At 47.2% G+C, this 19566-nt stretch overlaps 1 protein-coding gene across 1 annotated transcript in view; it reads right to left on the bottom strand.

Annotated features, from left to right (window-relative positions):
- Positions 1-647: 647 nt before the first annotated feature.
- BPIFB4 (BPI fold containing family B member 4) overlaps positions 648-19566 on the bottom strand; it is a gene marked incomplete at its 5' end in the record, with an annotated part of 34453 nt that continues 15534 nt past the window's right edge. Inside the window, 11 exons of the mRNA XM_019645696.1 lie at positions 648-866; positions 2534-2610; positions 4632-4695; positions 6428-6470; positions 8257-8324; positions 10641-10811; positions 13515-13568; positions 14982-15185; positions 16786-16877; positions 17994-18054; positions 18511-18574. Coding sequence (XP_019501241.1) covers positions 843-866; positions 2534-2610; positions 4632-4695; positions 6428-6470; positions 8257-8324; positions 10641-10811; positions 13515-13568; positions 14982-15185; positions 16786-16877; positions 17994-18054; positions 18511-18574 — 922 coding nt within the window. The remainder of the gene's footprint in view (positions 867-2533; positions 2611-4631; positions 4696-6427; positions 6471-8256; positions 8325-10640; positions 10812-13514; positions 13569-14981; positions 15186-16785; positions 16878-17993; positions 18055-18510; positions 18575-19566) is intronic.

Below are 19566 nucleotides of genomic sequence, written 5' to 3'. Positions count from 1 at the left end.
GTGTGCTCAACAAACAGGAGCTCTCAGGAGGATAGGCGGAAGGCCATCTTTGCCTCTCTCACCTCTCCCCTGGGACCTGGGATGCACCCATTCACCCTTCTGGACCTGAGCAAGTCACATGCTGGGAATACAGAAATGGAGCGGAAGGGAAGAGGGTAACTGAAAGCTGAAAAAGGAGAGGAGACCCTTGTCATCGTGGCGCTCAGGAGGCAGGCTATAAGAAATCCCTCTGGCAGTGTGTGAAGCCTGATGATTTTGAACTTGTAGCTTCTGGGTGCTGGCCCTTCCCATGTGCTGAGGAGTGGTGGGGAAACTGAGGCAAGAGGTATCAGCCAAGTCGAGCACTGAACAAAGACAGTGAGAACTGAATTCAATCCCCCTCCTGCCTTCGCAGGGTCCTCAGAGGTATCTGACCTTGTTCACTCATAAACTGAACCAATCCTCCGTCTAGTTGTAGCTTCAACTGTCAGGTGCAGCTATGAAGGGAAGAAACACTCAGACCCCCAGAGAGGGTCCTTGGTGGAGACATGCCCCAACTGCAGGGAAAGTGGAATCTTTTATTGAAAGGCACAAACTACGCAGTGTGGAGTCCAGCCTGGAGTTCGAGAGGCCTCAGTCCTCCAGGTGGCCTTCCTCCCCTTGGGAGCTGCTGACCGTGGGGTGACTGTGTACGTCATTGTTTGCCAATGGGAGTAACAGCTGGATCTTTTCTCAGGGTGGGGACAGGTCGGAAGGTTGGGGAGGCTGAAGGGACTTGGACCCAGGGGCTGTGTCAGGCTGAGCCTTTCCTGGGCTGGTTCTGCCTTTTTCTGTGGATGCAACTTCATCTCTGCCTCTGTCACTCAGACGCTCAGCACCAGAAGATCCTTGGAGGGCAGAACAGAGAACCCAGTTAGTGGTGGGGTGGCATCTGGCTGCAGCCTCAGCCAACAGCCTTTGGATCAGGCAAGTCACATTTCTGGGAAGCAGTAACTCTGAACAGGGGAGATGGCTGGGATCAAAGGGCCTGAGGATCAGCCCAGCCATGTAATTAGCTTCCCCTGTACAGGGGACGTTGAGCAAGACACTTCCTTCCCTGCCCCTCATCAACTTCTTCCCCCAAATAATAAAAGCAGGCCTGAGCCCCTCTCCACACTCTTCCAAAATGCAGTTTTCATAGTTAAAATATCAACAGCCAAATAAAGAATAAAAGTAATAGATTTGACCCATAGACCAAAATAAATACTCATGAGTCTGCACTGACATAAATAATTGAGTAAATAAATAAATGAGGAAGAAGGGACGGCTCTTCCTTACAGCAGAATCCCAGCTAATAAATGTAAAAGGAATTATAGAAGTAGAAAATCCACTATGAGGCAAACACCTTGGTAATAACTGTTGCAGGCAAGAACCATTAATGAATAATGCCAAAATTAGTGGGAGAAAGTGTGATGAAAACCAGGATATTTGTATAGTCTGAAAGTATCTACCCAGGAGATATTAGTTACAAATAGGCAAATAGTAACTGCGGGGAGAAACCTGTCAGGAACCACCTAACCACATGATCGAAGTCCACATCTCCAGGAATAAGACGCTGACATCATGTGCCCCTGATATGGTGTGCTGAGAGGGCACAGCATCATTTTGATAACATTCTTGCCAGAAATATAACCTCAGTCTAATCATGAGAAAACATCAGTCAAATCCAAATTGAGGGACATATCCTAAAATGGGCCAAACTCATCAGAAATGTCAAGGTCATGAAACACAAGGAAAGCTGAGGCACTGTCATAGATTGGGGGACACTCAGGAGGGGTGACAACCAAATGCAAAGTGGGATCCTGGATCCTGAACCAGACAAAGGACATTAGTGGGAAACCTGGTGAATAAGGTCTGTAGATTAGTTAATAGCTTTGTATCGGTGTTAATGTCTTATCAAGATATATATGTATCTATATCTATATATCTATATAGATATATATATGTATAGTCAATAAACAAGTGTTTGTTTAATCTTTTCTGTATTTTCCAAATTTCAAATACTGAGCGCGTGTTTTTGTAGTAGAAACAAGACCACCTGCATTTGAATTTTAAGGTACCTGCCACGATTATAATTAGCAATTACTTTGGGAAGTTTTACCCAAAGGCCCATCTCCCCATTGGCTGCGAGAGCTTTGCAAGGGCCAGGATTATACATGTTTTGTTCACTGCTGTCTTCCAACCTCTTGCATGTTGTCTGGCACACAGTAGGTGCTCAATAAATGTTTTTCCAATAAACAACATCACACTTCCACTTTGGGCAAACCCCTTACTGCTCTGAGCCTTAGTATTCTCATCTGTAAGATGGGGCAATGACATCTGTTGTGAGGACTAGATGAAATCGTAGATGTGAAAAGCTTCATTTGAGGTTTTTTAACAGCTTTGTTTCTTGTTCCCTCAGCCCCATCGCTCGAAGGAAGAGGCCCCTGTTGCCCCACCCTTCCCTTCCTTTTTCTTCCTCTTCCCACTTCCTGGGGGTGGAGGGGAAAGCAGACAGAGCTTTATCTCCTCTTACCTCCAAGACATCAATGTCTGCATTGCTGAAGTCGATGTTAAGGATTTTGGGGAGAGGGACACCAGAGCCCAGCACGGCTGCGAAAAGAAAACAAACAAACAAACAAACAAACAAACAAACAAACAAACAAACAGTCAGGCATAGTCAGCATGGCCAAGAGGTTTCAGCCTATGGAAAGCCACCAGTATTTGCAAGAACACTAGACACTTCATTTATGCCTCTGGGCCTTCATCCTTGTATCTCCTCTTGCCCAGAGCACACTCCCTCACCCTTGCCTGCCTGCTGAGCTCTGAGCCTTCCTCAAGACTCTGCTTGGATGTCACCTCCTCTGCGAAGCTTCCTCCCCTTCAGGCCAAGCAACTGTGGGCTCCTGCTGCTCCTCCTAAACAACCCCATCACAGAAATCACAAAACATGAATTCTCTCTCAGCATCTGTCACCTCTACTAGACTGTGAGTTTACGCAGGCAAGGACTGTGTGTCCCCAACGTCGCCTGGCCCTGGGTCAGGCACAGAGGAAAGACAGAAGCTTGCTGAATGAAGGCATGGGAGGATGCACACGGCGCCCCAACCAATGACCACTGCGGGGTGTACTGTTTGCTTTTAGAATGTCAGGCCTGCTATTAATGTTCTAGAAAAAAATGTAAGATAGAAAGAAGAGGACATGAGGAAGTGAGGCCGGAAAGGGTAAGTGGGGGGAACTGGAGTAAATGAATTTAAACAGACTTCCTGACTCCAGCAGGATGTTTCGGAGAGCTAGGGACATTGTAAATGTATCCCAGAGGAATATATTCAACGTTTTCCAAACTTGCTTTCCACGGAACCCTTTTCTCAGAGTATCTTATGGGACTATTTTTCCGTGGAACCTACTTTGAGAATAAATGGATCTAATCCAATCTCTCACTTTTGAGAATGGTAAATTGCATTATAGTGAGATTGAGAAACTTGTTGCCAAGTTCAGCCACTTATTAGTGACCCAGCCAGGACACGTCTCCATCTCTTGCCTCCTCAGTCAGCCCAGCCTAGTCCAGCTCCTGCTGTCACCCTCTCCCACTGGGAATGTGCATGGGCTTTGTGACCAGCACTTTTCCGGTGACTGAGATTCATCCTCTGGCGACATTTCCCAGAATAAGGATCTGTTTGACATCAAAAGCTCTTAAAACAAACCTCGACTGCTACAGCTGATGGCGGTCTCTCTTCCTCCTTGCTTCCATGAAGCAGGAGTGGAGGGAGAGGTTAGGGCCAAGTAGCATGAGGACTTGGGGACAGAGGTTTTCAGTCATAATGGGGTTGGTTACCCAGTTGATGGGGCAGCTCTCCCAGCCTCCAGGTGGCTCCACAGTTCAACAAGTTGCCCCAGAGAGGAGGAATCGTGCTCTGTCTATTCAACTTATGAAGCTGAGCAAGAAAACCCTCTTGCTAATAATGTGGCTACCTAGAAGGCGGGTTCTGGGTTAGGAGGTTGGGGTAATCGATGAGAGCAACTTTAGCTTTATCTCTCCTGATTGAACATTTCACAATAATAATGTATGCATGTAGTATAAGTAAAAATAAATACATGATTCAAAATAAGTCAAGAATGTAACAATGTGAATATATTTAATAATACTGAGCCATACACCTAAAAATGGTTTAGAAGGTAAATTTTATGTTATGTGCATTTTACCACAACTAAAAGTAAGTCAGGAAATAACCTTGGACTGTACTGGGAAAACAAATGGAGAAAGAAGAGTTTAGGAGGAAACGTACCCAGCTGTTGAGATTAACCTCCTGTGGAGGTGAGATTTTCTTTTTAAAACTGTTGTGGACTTTCTAAAAATTTACACACATATAATTTTAATGTGCAATCTGAATTCGACATAGATCATCAGAAAAACAGAACAATCAGTGAAATAAGAAAAAAATAGAATAAAGCAAAAACAGCAGATTTAGACCCTTAGGGCAACATTTGCATCAGAGGCTTAATTAAATAAGCTTAGAATGAAGTTCTCAGAAATGCTATTGAGGTAGAATGGCTCTATGTCAAATATGCCCAAAAAACCAGTAACCAGCAGGTTTCCAGGTCATGTGCCCCCAGGAGGCCCAGGCACCCTCTCTCACCGTTCATCGCAGGCATAAATGCCAGGTTGAAAATCTTCCCGACCAGCACCTCCATGAGGCCAACCTGCAGGGAAAGAATGAGAACTCAACTTAGGCAACAATTTGCTTCAATCCAAAGGACTGAGGCCCTGCTCTGCAGCCCAAGCAGAAGCTACAGAGCTGCTCTGGGAGAATCTGGGAGCTGGCAGTCAGAGTGCCTGTGACTGCAGCACCACAGAGCTGGACAGCTCCAAGGTACATCTGATTCACCTGCTCTCTGTCCAAGTGAGGAGGCTGAGGCCTGGGGCAGAGGCAGTGCTGGTCCAAGGCTCATGGGAAGACAGGGACTAAAAGAAGGCCAATTCTTCCCTAGGAGGCACAGAGCATGGGGTCTATAGGGGCTCATTCTGAAACCACGATGGTGTCATGGAAGGCCCTTGGGCCCCGTAGCCAAAAATCTGGTTTTCATCCCAGTTCAGCCTTCATGGGCCTCTGAGAAGGTTCCCTTACTTCTCTGGCCCTCAGTTTTCTCATCCGAAAAATGAGCCAGCAAGCCCAGCTTGCAAGGATGCCACAAGGATTAGGAGCAGATCATGCAAGTGCCTGGCCTTGAGCCTTTTCGTATACGATCTCTCTTAACTTGGGTTTCCACATATGAAAATGGGAGTGAATACTCCTTCCTTCATAGGGGTGTTGTCAAAAATCAAACTAAGTTACGATATGTAAAAAACCTGCTGAAGCGTAGTGTCATGTGGTACTACAGTGAAAAAAGCATGGGGACTTACTTACATCCCAGCGCTGCCTGTTACTAGCTCCGTGACCTTAGGCAAGTCACTTAATTGCCTCCCTCATTTGGAAAGTGGGCTAATAATTGTACCCAAATCATTAGTTTGTTGTGAGGATTAAATGAGAAAAACTTGTTTAAAAAAAAAGCATAATTTAGTGTCTGGTGCCAATTGCTTTTGCTTCACAAACATTCATTAATTTCACATTAAATGTTAGCATCTTTTTCTACTTGGAGTCCAGAGAGTCCAGTTCTAGCCCCAGCTCTGCCCCAACCAGCTGTGAGGCACGTCACTGCCCTGCTCTGGGCACCAGTCTCTCCATCTGTACAACGAAGCTGGCGATCCCAACTCCATGGGTTGTATTTGTTTGGGTTAGAAAAGCTCAAAAATGGGCAACACCATGGGTATTCTCTGCACATATGGAAATCACCCAAGCTTGTCCTAGGGAACAAGAGTCTGTTTCATTGTCAATTTATAAAAGAAAAGAAGGGAACTTCCAAAGCCTTAGGTGGAGTGGGGGACCCAAGAATGAACAGAGCTGAAACAGACTAAACTTTAGAATATGGGTGTCTCAGATTGGAAAAGCAGAATTCCAGAATGTGGAGGTAAAAGAGAGGTTAGAAATAAATCCAAGTCTTTGTTTTACAGATGAGGAAACTGAGGCTCTGAGTGGTTTGGTCCTAAAGGAGTCAGTGGCAAAGCAGAACCCCCTGATCCAGGGAAGAAGGGGTCCCGTAGGACACGGCTGCCCTCACCACCTCCCCACCCTGGAGTGAAGGGATTTGGGCCAAGTGGCCTGCATGGGGGCAGTCAGTTAAAATGTGACAGCCCCGTAGGGAGAGTTGGAGCTGTGAGTCGGTACTCTGTCTCTCTCTGGCCTTGTGGGCCTGTTTCCCCACCTGTGAAATGAGGCCTGACAGCACTGATGTAAATAAATGCTTTGGAGTTCACAAACCACCCAGGCCCCAGCCAGCCTCACGGGGATTGCCATTCCAAGAAGATCTCACTCTGGGGCCCGAGCTTGGTACTTACATCAAAATTGCCCACGTTTGAGGTTCTAAGGTTGAGGCTTGTCCTGCAGATAAAATAGACAGCCAGTCAGAAGTAGTGATTGCCTGAGGCTCACAAAGGGCTGGAATGTCACTAAGCTATCAGAAGCCCCTCCGCCAGCATCCTCACGAAGACCTCTCTTGACCTGGGGGGAGTAAATAAGAACAATTGCTGGTCTCCAAGTATTGAGCACCAACCACATACCAGACACAATGGCAAGGCTTTATATACCACAGACCTGGATTGGCTCATAGCCTGTCACTATACACATATACTACTAGCTATGTGTCCTTCGCCAAAGTACTTAACCTCTCTATGCCTCAGTTTCCTCCTCTGCAAAGTGAGTGGCTGCAAGGACTAAATGAGATAATTCAAGTAAAGCCCTTCGAACCTTGCCTGGTTCATGGTGAGTGCCATGCACGTGTTAGTGATCATCACTGACTTGTTTAACCCTTTCAGCAACCCTGGGGGAGAGGAACCTGAGGCTCCAGGGTAACTAGCCATGGCTACAGAGCTCGGGAGGGAGGGCCCAGGATTTGCACCCTGAGCCTGTGCTCTTGGCTGCTGTGCTGTTCTGAGCAGGAAGAGGCCTGGGTTTGAGGTTTCGCTCTGCACTGCGAGGACTCGAGTCTCACTGCGCCTGAATCTCATCTGCAAACCAACAGTCCTACCTGAGAGGCCAGACCAGACTTGCCCATAGGGTAGGGTCTTTGGAGCCATTTGGCATCCAGCAGGAGAGAAACAAATGTTTTATTGCTTCCCCAATTCTACTCCCATCCCTCCTTTCCCCTCGGCCACTCTATCCTAACACCCAAGCTATTTCCTGCCCCGCCAAGGTGGCTTGTACTGGTCTTGCTGCTCTTCATGCGCTGGCCCCTTCTCTCCCAGGCCGCGGGTTCAACTTTACCTTCTTAGAAACTCCTGGGTGGTTCTGATGAATATCATTATATGTAACTCTCATTGTTGGGCTTGATAAATATTTGTAGTAAGAAGAAAAACTTACAATGAACTAGGCACATGCTGAAAATTTTACATATAATCTCATTTATCTTGAGGTGGGGATAATAATATTATTGCCATAGGATGATGTCATTAAGTGAATTGAAACACAGTGAGGGCTTAACTCAATGCCTGGCACATAGAAAGCATCCAATAAATGTTATTATTATGAGTCCTATGAGGTAGGGGTTATTATTCCCATTTTTGGATGAGATCATGGAGTTTCAGAGAGGCAAGGTCACTCGGCCTACATCACACAGCCAGTCAGTGGTCTCATTGAGATTTGAACCCATACTGCTTGGCTTCAAAGCCCATGTTTGTAACCATTCATCACAGCTCTAGGCTATACAGACCTAGAGGCTCATAGCCTCTCACTATTGTCACTGTGTGGCCCTAAGTAAATAAATCCACTTCTCTGTGTAATGTAGTTTTCTCTTCTTTAAGATGGGAGAATGATAACCCTGACTCCACAGGACCATTGGGAAATTAAACAAGACAATACAGAGAAGCACCTACTGCAGAGCTTGGCCCATTGTCATCACCAGCATCATTATTGTTATTGATGTTGTTATTGTTGGCAGTTGGTTCTTTGTACTAAGCTCAGGCTTCACCCACTCTGTCTGACTTGTGTCGGTGGTCCTGCAGTCACTGCCCATTTTCACCTTTGCAGCCTCTTGGATTTATCCAGCCCTCACAGCCACACCGGGAGACCTCTCAGCCCTCCCTGGTGTCCCTCCGTGAGCTGGCACCAGACACTGTTGCACCCAAGAAGCCTTTCTGACCACAGGAGCCTGAGGCCGTAACCCCCTTACTTGTCCAGCTTGGCATCAATCATAAGCTTGTCGCCCTCCACGGAAAACATGGCCAAGAGTTCTGTGTCCTGGAGGAAAGGGAAGGAGAATGAAACGTCACTGCCGTCATATACTGGCCATTGCCTGCTGAGGGCTCACTGTGTATCAGGCGTTGGCTAGGTGCTTCATTAACACTGAGCATAATAGCAGGCTATTCCCTGAGGTCACAGTCAAGCCCTTTTATAAGTCAAGACCCCCAACAGCCTTCACCATATAACAGATATCCCCCCTCTGGAGGGAAGGAGTTAGGAATAATAAATTTCCTTCATTAACTGTTGTTCACCAGTAAGTCACAGCAATGGCTGAGTGAACACTTTTCAGGAAGACAACTGGAACAGGAAGCCAACAGTTGGCATGGGTTGTTTACAAGTTCCTCTGAGCTGTCTCAGAGGGGGTGGAATGGCCTCAGCCTAGGAAATCTGCTTCAGATGAGTAGATGGGATTGGGCATCATCACTGTCAATCATAATTGCCCTGCCCACCCCATGGAGGGAATAAAAGGTTCAAACTCATGCCCCTCTCACAAGCAGAAGCTTTGTTTTAGGAAAATCTCTCTGCTTCCCTATCTCCCCCTAAAATAAAATAAAATAAAATAAAATAAAATAAAATAAATTGGTCTTATAAAAAAAGGCAGCTCTGAACAAATTCAGGTAACATTACTAGTAATAACAATAATAACAATCATTGGGATGACAGAGAAGGGCTTCCAGGTGTATTTGGCAGGAACATGTGTGGGCATAGAAATCCATCCATTCATGAGAAAATGGCATTTGGACTGAGACCTGGGGGATATGTAGGATTTGACCAGATGAAGACGAGGGTGTGAGAATGGTCCAGGTAGTGAGAAGGGCATGTCCGAAAGCCCTGGGTCAGGAAAGAGGCTGGCATTAGAGGGACAGAGAGAAGGCTAGAGAGGAAGGAGGTGAGAGGACTCCAGGAGGCAGGAGTGGGATGGAACCAGGCCAGGTGGAGGCAGTGGGCTGGAGAGGACTCAGGGCTGCATCCTGGGGAGTCATGGAAGAGTTCTGAGCAGGATCAAACAAATATTTTGACTGTTGATGGAAAAATCTGCACATAGTAGGGACTAGTCCACAAGGGACTGGGTCGGGGCAGCCGCCTACACTTCCTGAGTGAGAATCAGCCCTTTTAATCTCTCATCTTACAATGAGAGCCTCCCTCACCCCCACCCACTCCCACACATACACCAGGACTTGGCATGCTCCGAGACTAGAGGGGGCTCATTTTGTCTCGAGCCCTGGAAGGAGAGACTGGGAAGACACAGCAGATGGGACAAAACCCAAATGTCTGAGTCCAAAGCTTTAATCCTGGAGGGGGAAATGGCACCTCATACAACACATTCCTTTGACAAATATTTATTGAGCACCTGCTATGTGCTGGACCCTGGGCTAGACTCTGGGGATCCGGCAATGAAGAAGACAATTCACATCCATGCCTCCAAATAAACTAACAAACAAATGCATTTTATAATGTCAGGTTAAGGGTACGAACAAAGTAAAGCAAGGGAGGCAGAGAGAGAAAGATGGGAAGGGTGGAGATATTTTAGACAGGCAGTACAAGAAGACCTCTCTGAGGAGGGAAGATTTGAGCAGAGGCCTAAAGGAAACAAGAAAGTGAGCCATGCAGCTATCTGGGGGAAGAGCATTCCAAGCACCTGGAACAGCATGTGCAAAGGCCCTGAGGTTGTACTGTGCCTGGCATGTTGCAAGAAAGATTGAGGAGCTGAAAGGTGACGGGGGGTGATCTCGAAGGACTTTGTGGGCCAGTGTGAGAGGATTGGTTTATGCTTCATGATTGAAAGCAAGTCTTTTGAGAAGGGGAGTAACATATTTTTAAGAGGATTCCTCTCTAAGAAACAGTTGTGGAAGTTGTTGTATTTTGTATCAGTCCCCTGTTAGGTACCAGAAACAAGAGGGCCAGTGCCATCTGTCTAATTTCCCGTTCCTCCAGCATCTAGTAGAAAGTATAACACACAGTAGGTATGCAATAAATATTGCTGATGTGTGACCGAAGCCTACTTTGCCACGCACTGTGATATACAATCCATGAGAATAAATATAGCCGACACTTTTGGAGCCTTTACAGTATGTCAGGTACTGCTCTGAGCATCTTATTAATGTCCTACTGCCATTCCCATGTGGTAGAGAAGAAAATCAAGCCCATAGAGGGGAAGTGACTTTTCAAGTTCACATAGCTATAAGACTGGATTTGAATCAGATTATCTGGCCCCAAAGTCAAGCGTGTAGTCACTATGGAGGGGACTGGGGATTTGAAAGACTCTGTGGGCTGCAATAGACCACGTGGTCACCCACCCCTCTAGATACTCACCACATCAATGAGGCAGATAGTGGTCTCGACATCATTGGGTTGAGACACCATGACCTCAGAGGTGGCAAACACCTTCACCAGTGCCTTGTCTTTTTGCAGCGTCACTGATGGTGGGTTCGGTACCTGGATCCTGATGGTGAGTGGGCGGGGCTCGGGGTACTGCTGGAACACCTGTAGGTGGACACCAGGCTAGCGTGAGTGGGCCTTGGGTATTGGAAGGTCTCACACTGGCTACCTTCCGATCCAACAACATCTCTTGAGTTTTACAAACCACATGCAAAGGCTCCAACCCGCTGCTGGATTTGGGCAAGGGGCTGCCCTTTCTGAGCCTCTCACATAGGATCATTGGGAGAATTAAATGTAAAGGATGTCAGTAAAGCTTCGAGCTCAATGCCTGATGCATAGAACTGGTACCAAGTGAGTAGGGTCACCTGGACATTTATGATGTCAACGAATTATCACAACTCCATAGGGTATATTTTCTCCATGTTGCAGATGAGAAAACTGAGGCTCAGAGGGAAATACCAAGCAAATTGTCCAAGGCCAGCAGGAGAGTTGATTCCAGCCCAGGTTTGTGTCACTCAGAAGCCCAGGCCTTTTCTCCCTCCCACTGTCTCTAGACCTGGAATGAGAAAATCCACAATTCAGGGTGTCTCACAGTGAAGTCTTGGAGAAAGACATGGCCTGTCCCACCCCCTGGATTTGCTGGGATCTCCAGAAACCCATGTTGGGAGGGATCTGGGCCAGTTGGCTACAAAGGCTAATTGGCTAAAGGGACAACTCAGGAAATGACCAGTTTCCCATAATTGCTAAATAACTGATTTACCAAAAACTTTATTTTAAGGAACAATTTTTAAAAATATATTAAATAAGCATAAATATAGGGGAAAAACCACAGAGTTACTTTTTAAAAATCCATGTAAATGGAAACTTCCATAGGCAATGCAGCAGTGTGGTTCCTGGTCCTAAAAAGACTATTCATTTTCTTGAACACATCCAAGGTGAAAGTCTTTTGAACAAGCTCTTGGTTTATTGACACATCTAGTAAATTTATCCAACTGGCCAGTCAGTGAATTCACATTTTGGCAAGTTGGCTTTCAATAAATCAATGATTTGGTGAACTGGTTCTTCACAAAGGGATTTTTCAGGGTATTTCCCCAGAGGGGCCTGGTGTCCCAACCACCCCAACCCCAACATACAGTCTCCAAGAATTAGCAAACCTTCTTCTTCAGGGACACTGAGAGGTTACCTTGAACTTTCCCCACACATCAGAATACCCAGGATGCCAGTCCCAGCTCTGGTCAAGCCTCTACTGGTGACTCCGCCCTAGCCTAGGACTCCAGATGTTCCCTAGTGTCTAGATTGAATCCTTCTGCTGCAGACACAGCCCCGTTTCAAGGCCTGCATCTCTGCTCTAGCCCAGTTCTGCTGCTGTCACATTGTGTGACCTCCCTGTGTGAACTCTGTTTCCCCATCTGTAAAATTGGTTATCCCTTCTGGCCCCATGGATGGGGGATGATTAAAACCAAATGAAAAAGTGGATTCTTAAGAACTTTCATAAACTGTAAAGTTCAACGCTCACAGGAAGTGGACCAATACATAAAAGGTCCAGTTGGAGGGGTTCGCCTGCCTCCTGGAGCTCTCACTGTTTAAGACACTAGCAGTGGTTCTCAACTTGTGGGTCGCGACCCCTTTGGAGGTCAAACGACCCTTTCACAGGGGTCGCCTAAGACCATCGGAAAACAAAAAGATATTTACATTATGATTCATAACAGTAGCAAAATTACAGTTATAGAGTAGCAACGAAAATAATTTCATGGTTGGGGGTCACCACAACATGAGGAACTGTATTAAGGGGTCGCGGCATTAGGAAGGTTGAGAACCGCTGCGACTAGAGCATGGTGCTCTGCCTTTCTGCTTTCAACCACATGAGGGCGATAGTGACCATTTGTTGAGTTTGGTCTCCTTTCCTGCCTCCTTTGAATTCCACCCAGAACTAGGCAGCACAGGTAGAAAAGAGATGAAAAATGTCAAAAATGGCTGCAGATGACAGCAATCTTTCACACCTGTATAAAGCTTACTACATTAAGAAGCTCTTTGCTGCCTGGTGCCTGGGAGAAGAGCTGGGAAAAAGACTAGGATCAGAAAGGCCTTTGTTCCAACTGCATATGGCCATTAATCTGACAAGAGCGCATTTGCTTTCTTTTTTTTTAAATTTAAATAATTTGTTATTATTTAAAAAAGCGATACAAGTTAACATTATCAAATGCCTACCCTGTGCCTGGGTTCAAATCCCAGGTCCATAGCTACCCTGTGAGGTGAGCATTGTTGCTCCCGTTTTCCAGGTGAGAAAAATGAGGCTCGGAGAGAGGGCATTTGCCTAAGGTAGTAGTATGGTTGGGATGTCTGAGTGGAAATTCAAAGTCATGTTTGTCTGCTCCAAAGAGCTGGCTTTTTCCTCGAAGCTACCATGTACCCACATGTGCCCTGTGTCAACATCTCCTTCCTTCATCTCCTTTACCCTCCTATGTGAACCTGTGGAATATGAGTTAGCATCCTTTTTGACAGATAAGGGAGCTAAGGCTCAGATATATTAAGGCTCTTGCCCAAAGACACACAGCGAGGAAGTGGCCAGGCCAGGATCTGACCTGTTCAGGCCAGTCCACTGCTAGAGCTCAGGAGCTTTCTAACTCAACCCTCTGTGCCTCTCTCTCATCTCTGTGCCCCTCTGTGCTCGCCTCCAAGCCTTTGTCACTGCACTCCCAAGGTGGGGGGGTCAGAGCACCCACCCTAGTACTGAGTACCTTCCCTTCCAATCCGGCTCCTGGGAGGAGGGTGAGGCTGAAGACAAGAGGACACCCCTGCTTTACGTACCTTGGGAATCAGGGCTCCCAACGTGGATGTGATGAGTGGAGGAAGCTCTTCAAACTGCAGGATAAGAAGGAGAGCCATGAGAGTCCCTGAGGCTATGGGGTCAGACAGGAGTTGCTAACACAGCGATTAACTCCTACGCTCTCTCAGACAACCAGCGGGTGCACCGTCTCCCCCTTAAAGAGAGCGAGACAATAGGTTGGGGGGCCCTACCTATCCAATAGCGGCCACTATGTAAGGTAGCTGCTCTGTGGTTAAGTGGAGGCCAGCCGCTTTAGCTCACCACAGGCCTGACTTAGAAGGCAGGAGGCAAGACCTGACTCTTGGCCCTCTAAAAATGTCAGGTGAGCATCAGCGCGTCCATGTGCATAACCCAGTGTCCACTAAATGCATGTTTCTGCCATATCCCTGGACCACCTGTACTATTGTTTACTTAATACCTACTTTAAATCGGCCTACTTTTTAAAACCTCAAATACTAAAACGTGGAAACCCAGTATCACTTTACAGAGATGGCAACTGTAAAACTAAATGCAATAAAAACAAAGCAATGCCATTACGTTCTGCAGGGGTATTGTCTGTGGAGGGCTATGGGCATGAGTTTCTGGGTTAAAAAGAGGACACTTCAAAGTGCCGGAGAGGGTTATCTGCATACTGGCACAAAATGGAGGCTTTTCTCTTAATGGAATCAAAGATTGACATAATTTGTATGGTGGATTGGGGAAGGACATCTTGTTTTTATGAGATACATACTGAAGTTTATGGAGTGAAATGTCATGATGTTACCAAGAAAATTGTTCAACAACTGATAGATAGATGAGATGATAGATAGATAGATAGATCGATAGATAGATAGATAGATAGATAGATAGATAGATAGATTATGTAGATGGATGGATGGACGGGCAGATAGATGAATAGATAGATATGAAGCAAAGATGGCAAAGTATTAACTGGTGAATCTAGGTGAAGAAGGATATTTGAACATTGATTGTTCTATTTTGCAACTTTTTTGAAGGCTTGAAATTTTTCAAAAGAAAAGGTTTGGAGAGAAAATGACTCTGGAACATACCTAAGCGTATTTTATTCTTATGTATCTTTTAGTTACTTAGTATCAGTGTTTATCAGGTGAAAGGATTCTAAACATTTGTATGGAGATACATATCAATGAATATATATTATGCTTTTAAAAAAGGATTGGAATACAATTAAATAGAATTGAATAGGGAGAATCGGTCTCATCATATGGTTTGATGTTGTTTATCCCCATGTCTGGGAATCACCTACAATCCTCTTAGGCACCATGCACTGATATAATTGACACACATCCATGAATTGGAGATGAGCCAAGAGGTGGCGAGTCTATAGTTCTCACTTTAAAGCAATTTCCTCAAGGCCCTGGGGCCTAGAGGGTAAATAGGGAGTTCTGGCTGATCAGCCTGCCCTACCTCCAGGGGGGGCCATGACTCACCATGCCATCAGTGATGTCAATATCCAGTGCCCCTTGCTTCTGCAGGAGAGTCAGCACCGAGCCCAGGAAGTTGGCAGAAATGGCCAGCTGGGAGTTGGTGTTGTCGCCCATGGGGGGCAATTCTGGCATCTTATTCCTGGGAGCCATGGCTGGCCGCCCCAGTGGATAGTCGATGAGCCCTCCTCCAACCTCCCCAACCAGAGTCTGGGGAAGCAGAGAAGAAAAGGGTCACAGGCAGGGGGGCAGGGGGGCAGGGAGACGAGGAGAGGAGGGAGGCTCCGTCAATCTGCCTCCAACCAGCCTTCCTTGATTAAACCTACTGGATCTGAGTGATTCTTTCATTTATGGCCCCCAGGTCTTCTTCAATTTGTGATGGCATGGAAACTTTTGCGGTTCCTACTTTATGACCATTTATAATTATAGCCATGGCATATTGCCATATATTTTAAATACATGTATGACATCGATTCTTTCCCTGCCCTGCTATAATGAGTTAGTGTTTATGCACCTGCACAATACACATTGGTGTATCTACTCTTTAAAGACCAGACTCCTTTCCATGGCCTTCAAGGCCCTGTATGGTCAGCCCCAGGGGGACCTCTCCACCTCACCTTTGAGCCACTCTGTCCTTCAACCACCCTCCACAGTGCAGCCACCAGGGCCTGGTCAGCCCCTACCACCGCCTCAGCACCCCCACCATGACTCCTCCCATACACTGTTCCCTCTGCCACACTCCTCTCCTCTTACTTCTGACAGCTCAAGTGTCACCTCCTTCAGGAAGCCCTCCATGACCCCCCTGGGTACGTCATATCCCCTGCTTTAGGCTTTGATAGCTAGGAACTTTCTTTCACAGTGCTCATGATTTATAACCGTACATTTGTGCGAGTGATTCTTGGATGGCCTGTCCCAAAAAACTGCAAGCTCCACCGGGACAGAAATCTTGTCTTGTGCACCACTGCAACTCCAGTACCAGCACAGCCTGGCATCCAGCAGGTAACCAAATACCTCCTGAATGGCTATGTGTTTATTAACATGCTACGTGTGCATGTATATGTGCGCACAGGTGTGCTGTGTACATGAGAGCATGAGTGTGCACTTGCAGCTCTATATTTGATGGAGCCTATGGGGAAGCACCCATATTCACGTAGCCCAGGGGAAGTACATACGAGTGTGTGCCCTGTGCACAGCTGGGGGCCAGATTCAGGGGTGTGCTGGAGCCAGCTCACAGGACCTGATGCCACACATCTCTTCCCAGCTTTATGTTCAGTGAGTCATGTTGGTAGCTTGAAACTGGCCGTGGTGGAAGAGCATTTGTACCATGGAAATCAGCATGTGTTACAAAACAGGACTTTTTCTTTTGAATCACCGAGAGCCGGTTGTTAATGCTTACCAGCACACTACTGGCAGGGTTCATTCCTCCAGGAAACCCAAGTTCATAGCAGCAGCTCTAGTAGCTGGAAGCCAGATTGGGTTAAGATGCCAGGTTCACACTTATTAGCTGTGTGACCTTGTGCAAGTGGCTTAACCTTTCTGTGCTTCCGTTTCCTCAGTAAGAGTGCCTGTCTCATATGGTTGCTGTGAGGTTGGACTAGGAATGCGGCTGGTACACAGTAAGCACTTGGCACGTGTTGGCTGTGATTGCATTTTCTAATACTCCTTCCGGAAAGTCCTCCTTTAATCATGAAAGGGTCCTGTTCAAATGTTGCCTCCTAAGCATTCAGCAGAAGCCCTGGGGGACGTTCACTGCTACCCCTGCCTGTAGGGAGAGGGCCACCTCCTCTTCCTCTAAAGCCCAGGCACTCACGTTGAGGTCCAGCTCCAGGAATTCTCCAGTCACAAGCGGGAGGCTGGAGAAGGTGTACTGAACACTTCCCAATATCCCCAGAGGAATCAGAGCTGCAGGCAAAGGTGGGGGTCACAAGGAGGTCTCCTCACACTCCCAGAGACCTTCCTTCTTTGTGCCCCACAGGGACAGGCTAGCAAAGCTCCAGCTCCAGAAACCATGGAAAGAGCAAGAATTCTGGGTTCAAATCCCAGAGCTGATTTATCCTTGCTGTGTGACCTCAGGCAAGACACTGCACCTCTCTGAACCTCAAGTTCCACCTCTGTAAAACAGTCTTAACATAACTCCTTGGACTTTATTGGGGTGGGGGGTGAGATCCTGGATATTGATAAGCTTTGTAAACTGTGAAGTGCTGAGCACCAGGGAAGAAACTTTAAGTTTCTACAAATATGGTACTTCATTGGATCTGGCCATCTCCCTGACTGCTTGTGATGAATAGCCCCACCGTCTGGGCTCTTCTTCCCTTGTTTCTGGCCACAATAGGGAGAGAATTTTACTTGTCTAGGAAAGCCATCCTCAAACTGCCTGGAGTCCCAGAGAAATGGGAGCACCATCAGAGAGGGTTGCCCTGTACAGCTGTAGAGGCTGTGCACTGCACAACTCAGGTACCGCCATTATGTTGTGGTCTATATAAAAGGAGATCCCTGGAATCATGCAGTGCAGGAACTGCACAACCATATGGGGTAGGCTGGTCTTCAACAATGTTCACTGGATCAGGAGGTGGCATTGGAGCCTGGCTCTGAGGACCTGGACAGTCTCCATGGTGTCTCCTGCTACTCACTCTCCAGTCCCTCTGTGGGTTGAAGCTGACCCCTTCGTTTTAGAGGTGAGGAAACGGGATAGTCTCTCTGAGTCCACACGTGCCAGAGCAGAGCCAGGGCTCAAACTCAACCTCCTGATTCGCAGTCCAGACCCGTAGCCCCTCCTGGGGCCAGTGGGGAGCCTCCTCCCTCTGAGTGGTGGTGTTTGGGGACAAGAAGAAAGGCCACGGAGACTCTCTGTCAAGGCGTCAGTCACACAGCACTCCAAGGGCCTGAGGGTGGGTCTGCCGCCCCCACCACCTTGGGCCCTCCTTCCACATATTGCAATGTCCCTGGCCCTCCACAGGCTAGGCCCCAATCATGTGCTAATAGATGTTGGCTGAATGAAGTGAAGCAGGAAGAACTTACAGTCCACAAGACCTAGCTGGTCGTTGACAAGACCCAGTACCACGTCCACAATGGGGCAGAGCTGTAGGGGAGAGAAGGCATGAAGTTCTGGTGACAGTGCAGAGGGTTGGGGAGGGGATACATGAATAATAACAACGATAGCTAACGTTTACTGACTTGCTTGGTGCTGTCCTCCCCACAGCCCCATGGGGAGGCGCTCTCATAATCCCCATTTTTACGGATGGGAAAACCAAGACTCAGAGAGGTGATGTGACGTGTCACACAGCTTGCAAGCGCCACAGCTGGGACTCAAACCGGGAACTGTGTGATTCTCAAGCTCCCCCTCCTTATCCCGTTACTAACCTGTCCCTCCATGTTCCTCAGGGTCCTTCCCAGGCCCAAGAACATGCCCCAGCTCCCTGGTTCCCTCCATCCCTCTGGGTCACCTGCATGCCCACAGGGATGGAGGTTGGACTGCGGCCCCTCGGTCTGGGGAAAGTCTGTGCTTCTCACTCCTCGTCCCAGGATAGGTTCTTACCAAGTCAGGGAGGACGTTGGCCAGGACTCGGTTCACTAAGTTGTCCACGAGGTTGGGGAGAAGCCTGAGGAGAGAGGAGCAGGGTGAGGAGAGCCTCGCCAAGCTTGTCCACAAGCCCTAACTCAGGCTCTGTCTGAATAGCGAGAACCTGCGAGTGCTGGAGAATTATTCTGAAAGCTGGACGGACAGTGTACCTTCACCTTAGATCGGGCTGGACAGGCTACCCAGCCAAATTGCTTGGCTTTTCATTAATTCATTCATTCATTCATTCATCCACTCATCCATCCATCCATTTATTCATTCAACACACAAATGCTTCTTGAGCTCCACAGTGGGCCAGGCCCAGGTTGGGATATTCCTGATTAGTAACTGCAAACGTCGTTCCCTCCTGCTCACCTGCCCCCAGTGGGCTATTTGCCGCAGCTTTGCATAATCTCCCCGAAGGGAAAATGAATGTATTAGTTTATCCAAGCACTTAGCATGGTATTTAGTGCATAGTAGGTGCTCAGTGAATGTTTGTGGAAGGGAGAGAAGGAGAAATACTGGTGATAACTTGTGCCCATGTGATCCACAGGAGAAAACAAGGTGCTGAGAAAATTGGGAGATGTGACCCATTCTACAGACAAGGAAACTGAGGTCCAGAGAAGTGACCCAGAGCAAGTATTTAAGTGCATTACCCAGCTCTTCTCTCACTCTCCTAAATAGTTAAGGGAGAAAGAGATTATTGATGCCTAGACAAGATACATAGATGTACGGACAGACTTGTAATGTAAGTACTTGTTTCCTGAGGCCCTGCGGTGATGCAAAGACGAGGGAAACATGGCTATTCTAACACAAGAGTATCACTGACAGCTTGACCCCATAAAAATCAGTCCTCCTTGACTCTGCTGAACACTGTCCTGCCTGTGCCCCCCACCCAGGTTGTAACTGACTGCCCAAGGTGGTGCCCATTCAACAAAGCAAAGAATTCTTTGAGATAAAATCCTAATTAGAACATTTCCCCCAAGCTTACTACCATATTTCCCTGAAAATAAGACCCAGCGGGAGAAGAAGCCC

This window comes from Hipposideros armiger, unplaced genomic scaffold (assembly GCF_001890085.2).
Source record: "Hipposideros armiger isolate ML-2016 unplaced genomic scaffold, ASM189008v1 scaffold_94, whole genome shotgun sequence".
NCBI classification, from domain to species: Eukaryota; Metazoa; Chordata; class Mammalia; order Chiroptera; family Hipposideridae; genus Hipposideros; species Hipposideros armiger.
The sequence above is the reverse complement of the archived record's forward strand: the minus strand, read 5'-3'. Positions and strand labels throughout refer to the sequence as shown.